This window comes from Lynx canadensis, chromosome C1 (assembly GCF_007474595.2).
Source record: "Lynx canadensis isolate LIC74 chromosome C1, mLynCan4.pri.v2, whole genome shotgun sequence".
Lineage (NCBI taxonomy): Eukaryota > Metazoa > Chordata > Mammalia > Carnivora > Felidae > Lynx > Lynx canadensis.
In genome coordinates, this window is record NC_044310.1 from 77,950,974 (window position 1) to 77,969,795 (window position 18,822).

General features: G+C 38.7%; 2 protein-coding genes across 4 annotated transcripts in view; both read left to right on the forward strand.

The window, feature by feature from the left end:
- RPAP2 (RNA polymerase II associated protein 2) overlaps positions 1–18,822 on the forward strand; it is a 100,217-nt gene that overhangs the window by 71,331 nt on the left and 10,064 nt on the right. The window lies entirely within an intron of this gene.
- Positions 1,608–4,058, forward strand: SPTY2D1OS (SPTY2D1 opposite strand). The gene has a single exon (XM_030328282.1). The coding sequence runs from the start codon at positions 1,982–1,984 to the stop codon at positions 2,090–2,092; it is 111 nt and encodes a 36-aa protein (XP_030184142.1). The 5' UTR covers positions 1,608–1,981; the 3' UTR covers positions 2,093–4,058.

An 18,822-nucleotide genomic window follows, 5' to 3' on the forward strand; every position in this document is an offset into this window, starting at 1 on the left:
AGTGAATGAGTGAATGTATGAATGAGGTTAATTAGGAAACTATCCTTCCTTGCTCTTTGTTGACCCCTTCCCTCCTGCCTACAACTGCTTACTCCTCTTTAAAGCTTAAAAAAACAAAACAGAAGAAACAATTTTATCCTTTGTTCTTAACCTCACTGACTCCCTCAGACTATCATCCATTCACTGGACAAACTTCTTTAAGAACTAGTGTGCTGTCAGTGATTCCAGTGCTTTTCCTTAATCTCATGCATTCTTACTATTGCCCACATCATTTATGAAATTGATTTTCTCCGACTCCACTAGTAACAGCCTAGTTAACCAAAGAGCAATGAGGCAGTGAACTAAAATGATTACAGTGAGAATTAAATGGGAGAGACCTGTAGATGATAAGAGACATTACAACTCGAGAATCGACAAGTTTTAGCAATGTGGGAAGTGGATAAAAAACAATGTCAAAATATAGGCACACTTCATTTTATCAGGCTTCACATTATTGCACTTTGCAGGTAGTTGCATTTTTTACAGATTGAAGGTTTGTGGCAACCCTGCACTGAGCAGGTCTGTCAGCACCATTTTCCAACAGCTCGCCATCTGCTCACTTCGTGTCTTTATGTCATATTTTGGTGATTTTCGTAGTATTTCAAACTTATTATATTTACTATGGTGACCTATGAACAGTAATCATGACTCACTGAAAGCTCAGGTTATGGCATTTTTAAATTATTTTTTAATTAAGGTGTATATGTTTTTAGACATAATACTGTTTCACATAATAGACTACAGTACAGTGTAAACATAACTTTTATATGCAGTAGGAAACCAAACAATTCATTTGACTTTATTGTGATACTCACTTTCCTGCAGTGGTCTGGAACCAAACCCTCAGTGTCTCCTCAGTATGCCCATATTAAGACAGATGACTGGGGGGCGCCTGGGTGGCGCAGTCGGTTAAGCGTCCGACTTCAGCCAGGTCGCGATCTCGCAGTCCGTGAGTTCGAGCCCCGCGTCAGGCTCTGGGCTGATGGCTCGGAGCCTGGAGCCTGTTTCCGATTCTGTGTCTCCCTCTCTCTCTGCCCCTCCCCCGTTCATGCTCTGTCTCTCTCTGTCCCAAAAATAAATAAACGTTGAAAAAAAAAATTAAAAAAAAAAAAAATCTTATTGGCACATTGGTTAAATAAATAATTGTTAAAAAAAAAAAAAAAAAAAAGACAGATGACTGGGAAAATACTGGTGCCTTTAGGGGAATGGGTAGGGGGAACTAATTTTAAGAGATGGTGCATTTGGGGCACCTGGGTGTCTCACTCGGTTAAATGTCCAGCTTCAGCTCAGGTCATGATCTCACGGTTCATGAGTTCGAACTCCACATCGGGCTCTGTGCTAACAGCTCAGAGCCTGGAACCTGCTTCAGATTCTGTGTCTCCCTCTCTCTCTGCCCCTCCCCAACTCACACTGTCTCTCTCTCAAAAGTAAACATTTAAAAAAATTTTAAAGAGAGAGAGATGGTTCATGTGATTCAATACCTGCTCTTCAAGCACTGAGACTATTCTTGTTCAGTTTAGGGTTCAGGCAGATTATTTAGTTGGGTGGTTCCCCAGTTAAGTAGTTGAAAATGTGGAATTGGATCTAAAGAATGATAAGGAGTTCACCCATGTCCAATGCCCAGGCTCAGCAGCCACTCTGTCCAGAGTTGGACCAGCACCCTAGCGTGGACCCTGAGCACTGTGGGAAAGGCATTAGCACCCAGGGGCCACGACACAGTTTGCTGGAAGGAAACTTGGGTACATCTGTAAGGAGAGGAATAGGATGGACCTGAGGAGAAGCAGTACAGGAGGGCATTATGGATCCTTTGGAACCAAGGACTGGAATGCACATGTAAGACCTCTACCAACTGAGGGTTTCACGAGCACACTCCTTTGCCAAAATCTTGGTGAATAGCCTTTCACTGTACAATTGTGTCTTAGACATTGTGTTACTTGTTGTCATGATCGTGCTTGGCTGGATGCTTTTTGTCTCACTTGCATGTTACATGGGCACATTTCCGGAGTTCATGCCTCCAGCTCTGAAGTGGAAAGAGAAGTGGCCTATTCAGTAAATCAAGGCATGACTGAGGAGTTGGACTTTGGATGAAGAACCACAACTATAAGGGTTCAGGATACTTATATCCCCCAGGAGGGACCCTGGTGGAAATAAGCAAAGTTGATCCTAAAGTAATGCAGCTCTGAAGCTCACCTGACCAACTGTACAGTTCCCATTGTTGCAAATCATTTTGTCACATTTTATGTAAAAAGTTAACAAACATTAAAAAAAAGTGGTAAGGAAAATCAGATACCTAGATTTTGGAGTAAGCACTGAAATGGTGACTTGGCAGAGATAGAGGGTGTTAAATGTGGAGCCAAGATGAGATAGAACCTGTGGAACAGCGGCATCCATGCCAAGGATGCCTAAGCACTACAGAGATAGCAGAAAGAGGAGGAAAATGGGCATTTTTGAACATCAGCTATGGGCAGCACCATACTAGGTTCTTTACATACGTTATTTTATTTGATCTTCACAATCCAGTGAGGTCATTAGTGGTGTCCCACCTCCCAGAGGAAGAAACAGACTCTTGGAAAACAAGTACTTTGTCCAAGGTCACACCTGGGACTCATACTCAGACCTTTCTGACTTGAAAATGCGTGCGTTTTCCTCAGCACAATGTACTTCAGAAAGGTATGTATCCAACCAGAACACTGTCAAGGAATCCAAAGCAGGTGTGAGGTTTAAGAAAGAAGTGGTAACTACGTTTCTGAGAACCAGGTATTTATCCTCTGTTGAAAAAAAGGCTATGGCTTTGGCAACTAGGTAGGTGACCTTCAAGAAATCAGTTTTGTTAGAATGATAGGCATTGAGACCAGATTGCAAGGGTTGCTGTAGTAGACAGTTGTAGCATATGTTGACCGTTCTTTTCATATGGTAGCCAGAAGAGGAAAGGGAAGCAACTATAACCTGATATGACATGGTAAATCTTCAGAAAACTTCTCAGGATAGTGGAGGCTTGGGCATGTTGGTGGCAGGGGGCAAGGAGATGTTAGACAGGCAGAATTGGGAATACTAAAAAGATACAGGGTAATTGACAGGATACAACCCATGAAGAAACTGGGAATGTCATCAAAGGCAAATTTGCCTATTAGTTTTTCTTCTCTAAACCCTGTCACCCACCTCTCTTTCCCACTTTTTCCTCCACATGTTTCTCTCTCCTTGCCTTGAATGTGAGTAATATTTGCTAACATTCTGCTTCTGTACAAAAGTGAATGAACCAAACCTTATATATTTCTTCTTCCAAAACCCATATGGGTATTATTGCTCCATTACTTGCTCTGATTGTTATCCCCCTCCACCACAGGTCAGTGATCTTCCCTAGGAGAATTAATTTAAGGCAGCTTTTCTAAGCTTGACGTAAATACAGCCACTATGTTTAATTCTGGTGACTAACTTTTTTTTCATATTCATGATTTTTACCTTCCCTTTCTTCTCATCTTTCATGATCCACAAATCATTCCTGGGGACTTATACGTGTACTTCATTCTCACACACACACACACACACACACACACACACACACACACACAGACATGTTTCCAAATGAAAATAAGAGGCTTTCCCTTCACCCAGACATTTTTGTTTGGACAATGTGTAAGCAGTAGTAAACCTGGAAAGGTGCCTACAGTAAGTGAGGTGAATTTGAAACTGTTTTCTTACCAAAACATAATCTCCTTCAGCCAAGGACAGTGTCTAGATGACTTTTGTCTCCTTAGTGCCAAGCACTCGACATCTCAATCTGGCACTTATTAAGTAAAGTACTCAGTGAGTATTTGTAGAATAAAGCAAATGAATGGAGGGATAGGAAAGACTTGGATAAATTATTATTGATGTTATGTACTTAAACACAGAATTGGTAGCACTGGTAAAATTGCATTGCACAGGAAAAACAAAATAGTTGCTTACGATTATGGGTGAAAGGAAGGACAGTGACCCTGTGTCTCTGTAATGATTCATATTTTCCAGGGTGGGTAGTCTGATAAGGGTGTGACTATTTAGCCTAAAAATAATTGCTACTTTTAACCAAATCTAGCATTGCTTTTTTGCAAATAGATTTTTATAAAATCTTGAATAAAATTAATGAAAAACAAAGCTAGATATAAACATGAGATTGTTTTTTAACTCCTATAATTATAAAATTAGTGAACATTTAAATTTTTTAAATGTTTCTTTGATTTAAAAACTTGATTGATTCCAAATACTGCTTTTCTCTTACCTTCCATGAACTTACTCTTTTATCTTCTGTGGACTGATAAATGATAAAATGGAAGAATCAGTTATAGAGCAGTTAATCATCAAGTATAGCATGGCACTAAATCCTTTATTTATCTGGTGCATCACAGACACAATTCTGGAGAATTCTTCAAATGTTTTACATGTTGGTATTTGTTCGTTGAATTGGAAGAATTTATCAAATATTAATGAGTCCTAATGGAAAATTTTACTCTAGAGGCAAACTCTTTCTTTAACTAGCTTTATGAATGTATTTTATTAACTAATCTTGCAAACTTGAATGAAAGTTTTAAGGAGAAAAAATGATTATTCCTAGATGTATCGAGTGTTTGTTAAATTCAAGATCCTAATTGCCTAGTGTGTTTTTCCTCTGTTGTCTTTCAATACTTCCGTGTAGATTGTTTATTATAGAGACTTAACACCTTTTTAATATTCTTCCTGCCTCTGACTTTTCTCATTCTGATAGTTCTAGTTAACACTAAAGTAACATAGTTCTTGGAGGCAAAATTCAAATGTTTCCATTTTACTCCGTGTTTAAGTATTTTTATAAAGCTTTAGAGAAGATTTTAAGGCCAAAGGATAAAACGAGTCTTGATATTATATTACTACTGTTTGTGTTGATCCATTATCCATTTTGAATGAGGAGTTTGAGAGTTAGCTTTCTTTCATTTTAGTACAACTAGAAAAGGTATACTCTGTCTTAAAACATGGACATATCAAAATAGACAAGTCTTAATACTGAATATTCCAGTGGAGCAGAAGTACCTAGAAAACTACTACAAACTGCTTGGTGAACACCTACGATTTCTGTGGAAGTGAAACCATGTTCTAGTAACTGAATTACCTGTATTATTTCTGAGTTCTATTTATTTACTGATTTTTTTTTTTCCGTTGAGTTTTTTGGGCCCCACATTATGATGTTGTTTATCACATGAAGGTTTTTAATTATAGTGAGTGGCAAATCAGCTATACTGCAAAAAATGTTTTGTAAGAATAAAGCAATCACCAGGTTATAACTAGTATTCTTACGATTTCATTGCAGAGAAATATGTTGCTCATCTGACAACAGATTTACAGAACTTTCACATGCTCCCAGTTCCCAAAACTATAAAATTAAATGCCACTAACAAATCTCTGCAGCTGAGGTTATACATTACGATATATGGTTTACCCTTGAACAACATGGGGTCTAGGGCACTGACCCCTGCCCCCTCTAGTCAAAAATCCACATAAAACTTTTGACTCCCCCCCGCCCAAACTTTCCTAATAGCTTGCTGTTGACCAGAAGCCTTACCAGTAACATAAGCAGTTGATTAACACGTTTTATATGTTGTATGTGTTATGTACTGTCTGTTAAAATAAAATGAGAGAAAAATTATTAAGAAAATCATCAGGAAGAGAAAATACATTTACAGTACTATATACCTTATATTAAAAAAATATGCGTATAAGTAGACCATGTAGTAGTACAAACCCATGTTGTTCAGGGGTCAACTGTACATTAAAAGTAGGAATAGATATGTATTCTTTACCCAAGCGGAAAAAATGTACATTTGGGAAAAAAAAAAAAAAAACTCTTTACATAATTGGAAGAAATACATAATCCTTTATATCTGAGATTAAGATGAGGAAGTAGAGTCAGCAAATGTTGATTTCTCTTTTGAGAAACTTTATGATAAGGGTAGGAGAGAAATTGAACAATTTGTTTTGAAAGGACACTAAAGCATGTTTAATAGGGTGTGGAGAAGGAGCCAGGAAAGAAAAATAATCTGAAATTGAGAATGAGATGGAGGGGTAGATATATACCATGGAATAGGGTCACAGAGGAGGCACAAAGAAATGGGATCATGGTCACAGGCAGATGGAATAGCTTAAATAGATGGAAGAAAATAAGTGAAGAATAATGTGGCTGTAGATAAGTTTGTAAGTAGCAGGGAGAGACTGTTAATCATGCCTGACAACTTCATTTTTCATGAACTAGGATATGAGGTTGTGTTCTCAGAGTCAAGAGATGATGGTTGAGTAGAGTGAAAATAGTGGTACCAGAGTAGTCATTAAGAGGATCTGGAACAGGACCTATCCCAGGGCCAGAGAAAATCGACAAGTGACACTGAGTGTTCAGAAGTGGCCAGAGATCATGGATTTGTAGTGTTACCAGTCTCCTTCCTGCCACTCCCTACCCCCAGTTGTTGGGAGTCAGCCATGCTGCTGTAGGTGTGGAGAAAGCCAGCTGTACCATTGATCTCATTTTATAGTTACCATGAATAGGAGAATTAAGGATGCAAGAGATTCAGAAGAGTGCCGGTGAAAGGTTCAAGAAATCACAAATATAATTGGTAAAGGATAATGGAGTTATCTTAGGAAGAAAATTGTTCACCCCAGTCAAACATTACTTGTATCTCTTCCCCCAAAGTTGTATCTTCAGCTCTGACATTTCTCTTAAGTTGCAGACAAAACTTTATTTTTTGCTGGACATCTGCATTTGGATATCCCTCAGGCAATTCACAGTGTCAAATCTGAGATTTGAGTTCATCTTTGAAAAGTCCCCTATTTCTTTTGGTGACATTTCCATCTTTGTAATTATCCAGAATTGAAAGCTGACTAGTTGGTGCTTCTCTTGCCCTTATTTCCCATCTACTCAGTTGCTCAGTCCTGCCTTTGTAACTTATCTTACCCAGTTGTTTTTCTCCTTTCCCAGTACTGCTGACTTACATCAGGCTTTCATTACTTGCCTAGACTCCTGCAATGAGAGCCTTCCCAAACAGGTTTCCTTGCGATGTGTCTCTACTTTTGACTAGTCCATCGTTTCTCCGCCTTTAAGAATCATTTCACGATTAGGGCAGGCCTTTGTTCAGAAACCTAGTGATGCCCCATTTCCTACCATGTAATTTTGCTTGAAATTCGAGGCTCTCTTAAAGTGGTCCCAAACTGCCTCTACAACTTGTTCTTCTGTGTTCTTAAATTGCATCCACTGTTTCCCCCCTACAAACATCTTGGTTAGCACTCTGAACTGTGTTTAAAATGCCTTTCCTCTTGAGATCTGTCTGTCCTAGCCTCCAAGGCCCGGTTTAGATGTCACTGCCTCCTTAGAAGCCTTCCTTAACGTCCTAGAGGTAGAAACATCTTCCTTGTATAAATTCCTATAGATGAGACCATCCTTTGTGTCTGTATTAGCTTCAACTTTGTTATATAGCTGTTTATGCAAAAATCTCATTTCCCTTGCTATTTAGTTTCTTCCAACTGTGTAAGTAACAAGTGTAACACATAATCAGAATTGCACAAATTTATACAGTTGAGAAATTTACAGTGGTTCTCAATATTAGTTGTACATTGGAATCACATTGGAAGCTCTTTAAATATATCAATACCTGATTCAAAGATTTTAATTCATTGGTCTGGGATGGGGACTCGGCATATGTATTTTTAAGTTACCCAAGTGATTATAATTTGTACAGACAGAATTGAGAACCGCTATAGTTAATTATAGGGCAATTATTAGTGTGCTAGTGCTAGGCTGAATCAGTTGATTGAGCTATGTCTGCTAGGATTTGCTTGCTTCAAGGCACTTCTTAACTTTCTTCTGAAGTTTTCAATTAGTTAATGGTGTTGGAAGGTACTTTTTGGCTGTCATAGAGAAAAGATGAATTAGAAACAATAGACTTGTCAGTTTTCATCAGCACATTTTATTTTGTAATGACAGATTTCAGAAATTATTTGAAGAGCATATACCAACTGGGCCTTTGAAATAATAAGGTATACTCAGTTCTTAAAATGAATCAGACATGTGAGTTTGTGTGGTATAGTGGTTAGAAGTGTGGACTAGTGGGAGTTCTTCTGGGTTATTTGCTCATCTCTTACTGACTGTGTGACCTTAAGAAAGTCACTTGGGCCTCACCTTAGAGTTAACACTTGCTGCAACTTCACAGAAAGGTTAAAGACCAACCAGTTAGTTTCATAAAGAAAAAAAAATCCTTTTACAAACTTGGAAATCACTGATGTTTCATATGTTTGATTCAGGAGTTGAGATCTTGCCACAAAGGGAATAAGTGGGGAAAAGAACTGGCATTTCTTCAAGGGAAATGAATTCATTTGCTCTACTTTAGAAACCTACCCACCACCCATTTTAAAGTATCTGAATTCCTTTTGAGTTGTAAAGCCACGTTTCCTGTCTACATAAAAACATCACCAGCAGTTTAGGAAAGTGCCATGAAGTAGTACCTCTGCCCAAGACCCAGTCCATTTTGATATATGGGAAAAGAAAAGCTGTTCCTCAGGGATGGCTTTTTTGGTTCTTTCCCTGTGCCTAAGTGTGTTTTGTTAACTTCAGGGAGGAAGCCAGGGGCCACACATTACAGAAACGTTTTTACAGAGTCATTGACAGAGTTGAATATTCTTCTTCATTCTCCCTAATAAGAAATAAGCAAGGTGGAAAAAGAGTTATGTTAAATAGGAAATCCTAATTACTTACATGCTAAGGAGCCCTGAATTATACAGATAAAATTCCTTTTCAAAGTTTATACCAGAAATTTCTTTTTAAAATCTGAGAGGTGCATTCTGCAAAATGCCTTGGGTTTGGGTGAACCCTCAAATTTCTGAAAATAGATGACATTTTGACCCACTGTGTTACATACTGGTCACAGCTTTCTTTTGTTTCAGTTTTGAGTGTGTGTGTGAACAGACAGAGGTATTCTGGTTTAATCCTTATCATTTAGCACTTGTTCGTGTAGAAAAGGAGGGAAAATCCCAACTCATTTTTTTAGTAGAAGATAAAATGTGGATGAAATAACAACTGTTAGGAAGAAAGGAATAACGAGACTTGACGGGTAAGCAAGATGCCTTTGTGATAAAGCTGTCCAATTTTAGCACTATTCTTAACCAGTATGACCCTGGATAGGCCCCTTTCCCTGTCCAAAGCCTCAGGTACTTCAGCTGTCAAAAGAAAACTTGGTGGATAGGTTGAGACTAAATCACACTTGAGGAAATTAAGTGAGTGGTATAGGCTTATAAAATAAGACTATGCAGTTAAACTTCATCTTTTAGAGTCTACACTTGCCCAGGCCATTATTAATAAAGATACCTTATCTGTTCCAGAAGACTTTTGTTTTTGTTTTATTCTAAGCCCCCCAAGGGTCAAGTATTGTAGTTATCTGTTCTCTTGTAACTGGCAAAGTGACAAGCCAAGTACCTGTGCATGCTGCTTACCTTCTCCTTCCCAGCATTAACTTCTGAAGGATAAGAGTGAGTGTTTAAACATTTCTTTTAAGCCCAGCATTATCTTTTAGCAGTCTCTGCATGTTCATCACCTCTATGCGTGGTAATCAGCAGAACAGGTTTCCCTACTGCAACAGAACTCTGTGTGAACCCAGTAATTTCTCAAATCTGATAGGTATAGAAAAGTATGTGGCTTTTCACTTCCTGTCCCTTCCTCCAACCCCAAACCATGCTTTCTGGTGACATTTATTCACATAGACATTCTCAAAGCTTTTTCTTAAGACGGTTGACTTTGAGGAGTGTTGTTCAGGGTCATTTTATAGCCTACCAGTTTTGATTCTGTGAGTTTGGAAATCAGTGATAAAGACTCAGTGAGAAACTCTAAGACTTGTTGATTCTCTCCTAGTTTTGAGGGCAAGGTTAAAGGATGTTTGTGCTATATTACTTCAGGCAAGTGCCTATGTGATTTTCACACATTTCACCCAGATTATTCAGGAAAGGATAATCCAGACTGTATCACGATTTCCAGTGTTCCAGATCTGCATTATGTGTTCTCCAGTGTGAATGAGTGCAATGAGTAAAGCAGTAGATACCACGATGGGGAAGGCCATTTAAAAATTCAGGTTCAGGGGCGCCTGGGTGGCGCAGTCGGTTAAGCGTCCGACTTCAGCCAGGTCACGATCTCGCGGTCCGTGAGCTCGAGCCCCGCGTCAGGCTCTGGGCTAATGGCTCAGAGCCTGGAGCCTGTTTCCGATTCTGTGTCTCCCTCTCTCTCTGACCCTCCCCCGTTCATGCTCTGTCTCTCTCTGTCCCAAAAATAAAAAAAATAAAAAACGTTGAAAAAAAAAATAAATAAAAAAAAATAAAAATTCAGGTTCATTACTGACTTTTATTGCACTGCACGAGATGGATAACAGAGTTCCCTCAGTTGTTTAGCTCTACTGTTCACTAAACCACAGCTTTAACTCTTTATATAGCTTTCACTGTTGAGAGGATACAAACCAGTGACACAATTAGAGGGGACTTCTCAGACATAATCAAGCATTTGTACACTTCTTTGGGTGCCTGACTGTCTCAATCAGTGGAGCATGTGACTCTTGATCTTGGGGTTGTAAGTTAGAGCCCCACGTTGGGTGTAAAGACTACTTAAAAATAAAACCTTAAAAAAAAGTTTGTACAGCTCTAAATCCTTGGCTATAAGAGTTTTTCTTAAATGCCACTTTCTAATTAAAAATATCTCTCTTGTTTCAGTTGTCAGACTTTCAGAGTCCTCTCGCTACTGTGTATAATTCTTTTAACCAGATGTTTGATAGCTCAGTAATAACAAGTGGAAGGTACTTGTTCTAACCTGACTTGCATTCTCTCTCTTTGAGGTGTAGCATATGTGAAGCTGTCAGCTAAATAAAGGTCCTTTCAATAAGATGCAGTTTGCCACTTGGCTTTTTGCTTTTGTTGTTGTACCATTTACCATATGGTAAAGAACTACCTATATAAGGCTGCCTGTCTTTTCAGAATAGAGATTTGAATCAGTGAAGTTTTAAAGAGAAGCTTCCTTCCTTGTTTGTGATTTGTACATTGCAAAGTATTATGTCGTTTTTTTCTAATTATATTCTCCAGCATAGAGACTGTGGTAAGCCATACTTTTAGTGTCACTTTTAGAGGTTTTTATTCCTACTTAAAAGCACTTGAAGGAAATAAATTGAAAAATAAAAATGTTTTGTTTTTACTTATGACCAATCACATTTTCTGTTGATTATTTTAAAGGTATTTCCTACATTGGGGCACCCGGGTGGCTCAGTCAGTTAAGTGGCCAACTCTTGATTTAGGCTCAGGTCATGATCTTGCATTTGGTGAGTTCAAGCCCCACGGCAGGCTCTGTACTGACAGTGCTGAGCCTGCTTGGGATTCTCTCTCTGTCTCTTTCTCTCTGCCCCTCCCCTACTCTCGTGCCCTCTCTCCCTCAAAATAAATAAACGTCTAAAAAAAAGGTATTTCCTACATAAAACACATAGTTAGGTACCAACTGGAGTGTATTACTTTTTTTTTTAAGTAGAAGTAGTCATTTGGGCTTTATTTATTTTGTTTATTGTGGTGTTCTTTAATATTCACTACTATGCATTTCAGGACTAGAACAGAGGCATGAGTCCCTTTCAATGTGTAATAGGGATTAGAGTTCTTTAGTGAAAAAGTTAGATAAGTGATTAGCATGTAATGATTAATAGTGCACAGATAAGTAGTTAAGAGGAAAGGAGGAGTCTGGGGAGTCAGTTAAATAAAAAAAGGGGGGGAGGGGTATTTGATAAGATTCTGAGATGGTACTTCAAAGATAACAGACACGAAAGATTTTATTTTGTGGTATCTTTCTGTGAGATGGGAAGTATGTTGTTGTTTTGAAGTAATGAATTTGGACAGTATATATATTCTGGGGCAGTACATTTTAGGAAAATGAGAAGCTAGAAGGGGGTTTAGGGAAAAATACCAATCTGAATAAGGAGCAGTCAGATGGCATTCATGAGGAAGGATTAAAAGGACTTGGAATTAATTGAGAACTGTTTTCAAGAATATGAAGAAATGACTTTTAAGAGCTTGCCCCCAAAAAAGTTCCATGAAAGAGAAAACAAAATTCTGCAGGAGACATTTAGTTTATATATGAGGAACAGTGTCTAGAATGTAAAGTTTGTTATCCATTGCAACATGGCCGCACACAGAGATGTAGAATCCCCCTCCTTGAAGATCATGGAGATAATTTATTTATAGTCTCGTGTAAAGGGATCAAATCACTATGTTAAGGAAGGATCAAATGTGTTTTCTTAGATCATTTAACTTTTTTTTCTTTTCATTTTTTTTTTATTGAAGTATAGTTGACATGCAATGTTAAATCAGTTTCAGTTGTACAACACAGTGATTCAAAAACTCATACATTACACTATCCTCACCACAATTATGGCTATTATCTGTCACCACACAACACTATTATGATACCATGGACTATAACATACCTATGTTGTACCTTTTTTTTTTTTTTTTTTTTTTTAAGTTTATTTATCTTGAGGGAGAGAAAGAGAAAGAAAGAGTATGAGCCGGGGAGGAGCTCATTCTGTCTGGATGATCTATCCATTGATGTAAGTGGAATCCTTACATCAATAGTAAGTAATTAAAGTCCTCTACTATTATTGTATTCTGTTATTTTGTCCCTTTATGTCTGTTAATATTTGCTTTATGTATTTAGGTGTTCCTGCATTTACAATTTATAGTTGTTATATCCACTTGTTGGATCGATCCCTTTATCACTATGTAATGCCCTTCTTTGTCTCTTGTTACAGTCTTTGTTTTAAAGTGTATTGCTACCCTCATTTTTTTTTCCACTTTCATTTGCATGGTTATATGTTTTTCCATCCCCTTACTTTCATCTGTGTCTTTAGATCAGATGTGAGTCTCTTATAAGCAGCATAATAGATGGGTTTGGTTTTTTATCCAATCACCCTATGTCTTTTGATGGGAGCATTTAGGACATACACATTTAAAGTAATCATTGGTCTCTGCCCCTCCCCCGCTCATGCCCTGTCTCTCTCTGTCAAAAATAAATAAACATTAAAGTAATCATTGGTAGGTATGGCCTTATTGCTATTTTGTTATTTGTTTTCTGGGGTTTTTAATAGTTCTTCACTGTCCATTTCTTCCTTTGCTCTCTTCCCATGTGATTGATGGCTTTCTTTAGTGTTAGGCTTGGATTCCTTTCTTTTTGTTTTTCTTGTGTACCTGTTAAAGGATTTGGGTTTGTGGTTACCATGAGGTTCATGTGTAACATCCTAATTCTATAGCAGTCTGTGTTAACTTGATGGTTGTTTAAGTTCAAACACATTCTGAAAGCACATTTTTCCTCTTCATGTTTTACATATTAATGTCATATTTTACATCTTTTTATTTTATTAGTCCCTTTACTAATTTTTAGATATAATCGGTTTTACTACTTTTTTAAAAAATTTTAATTCCAATGTCGTTAATACACAGTGTTATATTAGTTTCAGGTATATAATAATAGTGATTCGACAATTCCACACATTACTCAGTGCTCATCACTATAAATGTACTGTTAACCCCCCTCACCTATCACCTGTCTCTCCCCCCACCAACCTGCCCTCTGGTAACTCTCTCTTGGTTAAGAGTCTGTTTTTTGGTTTGTCTCTTTTCTTTTTCCCCCATTTATTCATTTGTTTTCTTAAATTCCACATATGAATGAGATCATATGGTATTTTTTTTTTTGGGACTGGCATATTTTGCTTAGTATTATACTCTCTAGCTCCATCCATGTTGTTACAAATAGCAAGATTTCATTCTTAGGAGCGAATAATACTCTGGGGTGTGTGTGTGTGTGTGTACTTCTTTATCCATTCATCTATTGCTAGATACATGGGTTGCTTCCATAATTTGGCTATTGTAAGTAATGCTGCAATAAACATTGGGGTACACATATCTCTTCAAATTAGTGTTTTCTTATTCTTTGGGTAAATACCCAGTAGTGCATTACTGAGTTGCAGGGTAGTTCTATTTTTACCTTTTTGAGGAACCTCCATACTATTTTCCACAGTGGCAGCACCGGTTTGCAAAGCCACCAACAGCACAAGGTTTCTTTTTCTCCATATCCTTGCCAATACTTGTTTCTTGAGTTTTTTTATTTTAGCCATTCGGACAAGTGTGAGATGATACCTCATTGGGGCTATTTGCATTTCCCTGATGATGAGTGCTGTTGAGCATCTTTTCATTCATCTGTTGGCCATCTGGATGTTGTCTTTGGAGAAATGTCTGATGATTTTACTACTGTGGTCTTTTTTTTTTTTTTTTTTTTAATGTCGGGCTTGAACCCATGACCCTGAGATCAATACCTGAGCTGAGATCAAGAGTCAGATGCTCAACCGAGTGACAAACGCAGTGGCCCCACTACTTTTGTCTTTCAGTGTTCACACTAGTTTTATTAATGATTGATCTGCTACCTTTACCGTATGCTTTACTCAAGAAGTTTTTTCTTTTCATAAGTTTCTAATTATGATTTTTCTTTTTAGCTTAAAAAGTCCTTTTAACATTTCTTGTAAGGCTGGCTTAGTGGTGATGAACTTTAACTTTTGTCTGTCTGGGAGACTCTCTCCTATTCTGAATAACCTTGCTGGGTAGAATATTCTCAGTTGTAGGTTTTTCCTTTCAGCGCTTTGACTATATCCTACCACTTACTTTTGGCCTGCAAAATTTCAGCTCATAGCTTAATGGGGTTTTCCTTACATGTAACTATTGCTTTCTCTTGCAATTTTTTTTTTTTAAGATTCTTTCATCTTTGACATTTTAATTGTAGTTTGTCTTGGTATAGATACCCTTGGGTTCATCCTATTAGGGGCTCTCTCTGCTTCCTGGACCTAGATGTCTCTCTCCTTTTTCTGGGACCTCCTATAATGTTAGTACACTTGATGGTGTGCTAGAAGTCCCTTAACCTATCCTCATTTTAAAAAATTATTTTATTATTTTGTTGTTCAGCTTGGATGCTTTTCATTACCGTCTTCCTGATTGGTGAGCTTTTCTTCTGCATCCTCTAATCTACTGTTGATTCATTCCATTATATTTTTCATTTGCTGCTGCATTCTTCAACTTTGATTGGTTCCTTATACTCTCTGTATCTTTGTTGAAATTCTGAGTTTATCCACTCAAGTTCAGTGAGCATCTTTATGACTGTTCTTTGAACTCTTTATCATGTAGACTGCTGGTGTTGGTTTCATTTATTTCTTTTTCTGAAATTTTGCTTTGTTCTTTCTTTTGGAGCATATTCCTCTGCCTCCTTTTGTTTGACTTTCTATGTTTCTGTGAATTAGGCAGAACAGCTGTTTCTCCTAGACTTGAAATACTGGCATTGTGTAGGAATATCTCTGGTGTAGACTGTCTGTGACTTTAGCTGGTTGGCTAATGCTGTAACCAGTGTAGGCTCAGAGCTCTGGGCATTCCAGGCATGTAGCACTCTGGCAGGGTAGATGAAGTCAAAATGGGCAGCAGGGGTTGGAGGGTGGGTGGGAGGGAGACCCACAGTGCTCTGTGCATAGGGCACCCTAGCAAGGTGGCTGGAACTGAATGGGCACAGGGTTCCCTGGTGGGATGGCAGGAGCTGAAGCAGGCGTGAACAAGGTAGCCCTAAGGCACCCCACACAGGGGGCACGCTGCCAGGACAGCTGGAACCAAAGTGGCCTTGGAGTCACAGGGTGCTCCTTGATGGGACAGCAGGAGCTAAATCAGGTATAGGCCAGGGGTCCCAAGGCACTCCATGTGAGGAACATGCTGGCAGGATGGCTGGAGCTAAGACACACACCAGCCAGGTCTCAGAGCTGTCTGCACTTGAGGGGCCCTGGCAGGACAGCTGCTGCGGGCTAGGAGGTCTCAGGGGCAATCTGTGCAGTAGTTGCCCTGGTGAATCATCTAGAGTTGAAACAGGTACAGGATGATTTGGGCCCTGTTGCCTTGACAAGACAGCTGGAGCTGTAGTGGGTGCTGTCTAGGGGTGGTTCAGTGTGCACTGCACTGTGGCTCCCTTGGGGAGACCGCTAGAGCTGGTGTGCGTTAGGTTGCCCAGATCCTGATTTGGTACATGCTATGAAGGGGCAGTGGGGACATAAACAATGACATGCACTAGTACCTTTGACGCCACAGCATTCCAGCAGCTCCCTGGCCCTTTGCCAGACTCCCTGGGGCTCATTCCTTTATATACTAGTTGTCCTTGTTGTCTACAGCCTTTTTTCCTTGTAGCAGGGCAGGTGGGGCTAGTGTGCTTTAGGGGACTGGGGCTCAGTGAAGCAGCAGACCAACTCCGGTGCTTGTACCCTGCTTCTGTCTATGCCATCAAGGTAGAGAGGGAACATAAACAATGATACTGGCCAGTACCTCTGACCCACGGAGCATGGTCTTGCAGCTCCCTGCCCTTTATCTGATGCTCTAGAGAGCTGGTTCCTTTATATTCTAGATGCCCTTTTAAAGTGTGGCTTTTTTTTTCTGTGCTATAAGGGCTGAGATCTACTCCTGGTCCCTCAGTACTATCCTTCTCCACTGCAGTTTGCAACATCAGGGCAGGATTCCTGTTGTTTATGTCTCCATTGCTCCTTTCTCTAGGTGGTCCCTCAATCCTTGGTTGGGCAGGAGCTGTTCAGTCAGCCCTCAGTTCTTTAAGAGGAATTGGTCTACATGTAGGTGTAGATTCAGTGTGTCATACAGGAGAGGATCTGAGGGTCTTTTCTACATCACTGTCTTCCCACATTTTTTTTCTAAACAAAACATTTAGGTGTATTTGAACACATAATGAAGTTATTATAATTTAAGCCCTTCAAGTTTGCTAGAGAAGTATCAGAAATATTCCTAAAATATTTTATAACCCTGGCACTTGATAGAACAATTCTCCTAGAAGCTGCTTCTTGATCTTTTCATTTTCTGTTCTCATATGGGCACACAGGTTGAGAAATCTAGTCACCATTTACATCTAAGCTGAGGGGTAAGTTTTAAAACATACAAATGGCACTTTGAGAAGTTATTGAGATTTTCTTTTCATATATGAACCAAATACTAGTCTCTTTGAAAGCCAGAGGAATTCTTTTGGACATGCCATGTAAGTACCGTTCTTAAATATACACAAAAGCTAGGTTTTTATGGAGTTGACATATCCGAGCTACCTCCTCTGACTTCTTGGTTTTATTTTAGCTAACGTTATCCAATCCCCAGTAACTTTGGTCTTATTACAGGGTAGGAGAAACTTGATACACATGAGAAAAGCCAGAGTTGACTTCTGGTTTCCACCTTCACTGCAGGAAGATGCCTCAGGAATAGCTGGCCACAAATGCCAGTTTGCCCAAGTGCCTGCTTGGGCTTGACATTGAAAGCTTGGGTTGTCCTGTTTCCTACCTTTGGGGAATACCTGTAGACAAAGCTTATAAAATGTAAAAAACTGGTACTGCATTCTCTAGCTGTAAAGAAATATAGGAAAGGTGGGGAAGGAATACACTAAAGTGGTTTTCCCATGTAGAACTCTGGATTTCACTGGAAGAGTCATCTAGTCTCCACTTCTTGCTAAGATACCTTGAGGAATATAGAGAATTTACCACCTTCTCAAAGTGCCAGCCATCTTTAGATAGTAGTAACAAATATTTCCTTTTACTTGGCTTTCTGTATGGGATGGCTAAGCAAGGAAGGAATCTGTCTCTCAGAAAATAACATTTTGCCTTCCACACTCACTACTGTGGAATTGCTCCACGCCGATTCCTTGAGCCTTATTGATTTAAATCAGAAGGTTATTTTATTTATATTTGATGTGCCTGGTGGCAGTGCCCAGTGTTAAAGCATCTGGAAGACCTTTGTGGTAAGTGTAAGACTGTTTAAGGATAAAAGAATTTTCTCCCCAAAAGCTCTCCAGAAATATAACTTACAAAGGCTGATGCTTTAGTATATAATTGTTTGTATAAGTATATAATCTCGAGAACATGCATAAGTATATAATTACATATCATTAGTATATATATTTTACATATATATATGAAAAGTAATGGTTTTAATCTTTGATTGGTAAGCATGATTTTTAAAAAGTGAATATTTAATGACATTTCATTGAAAATTACTTTTGAGGGGCGCCTGGGTGGCGCAGTCGGTTAAGCGTCCGACTTCAGCCAGGTCACGATCTCGCGGTCTGTGAGTTCGAGCCCCGCGTCGGGCTCTGGGCTGATGGCTCAGAGCCTGGAGCCTGTTTCCGATTCTGTGTCTCCCTCTCTCTCTGCCCCTCCCCCGTTCATGCTCTGTCTCTCTCTGTCCCAAAAATAAATAAACGTTGAAAAAAAAAAAAATTAAAAAAAAAAAAAAAAAAAATTACTTTTGAGAATATTATATGTAATCTGTCTTCAGGAGTATTTGCTGGAAATGCCTTAAAGAAGCAGTGTTCCTTAAAAAGCTTGTATTAAATGCCATATAAGATGTAGTTCATCTGTTTAGTGTTCTAAAAATAAAAATGTTAAGGTTTCATCCAAAATACAATCCTATTTGTCTTTATCTTTTTTATTTTTCAGGTGATATAAACATTCAGTTTAGTTTAAAAGCAATTCTCACCTCCAAGCTTCTTTCCACAGCCTCCTTTCCCCAAGTGGAAATACTTCATTTTCATTTCTGAGAAGAACTTGGTGGCTTTTTCTGGGGTAATGAAGAACATGTTATAGATTCAGGCTTTTAGCTTTATTTCCATACTTAACAATATGCTTGATCTTTCAGTCTTTTCCTGAGATTTCTCCTCTGCTTTTA

What these genes read in the sequence shown, in the direction of transcription:
- SPTY2D1OS (XM_030328282.1), top strand. Translation starts at nt 1,982, where the DNA reads ATGATCGTGCTTGGCTGGATGCTTTTTGTCTCACTTGCATGTTACATG.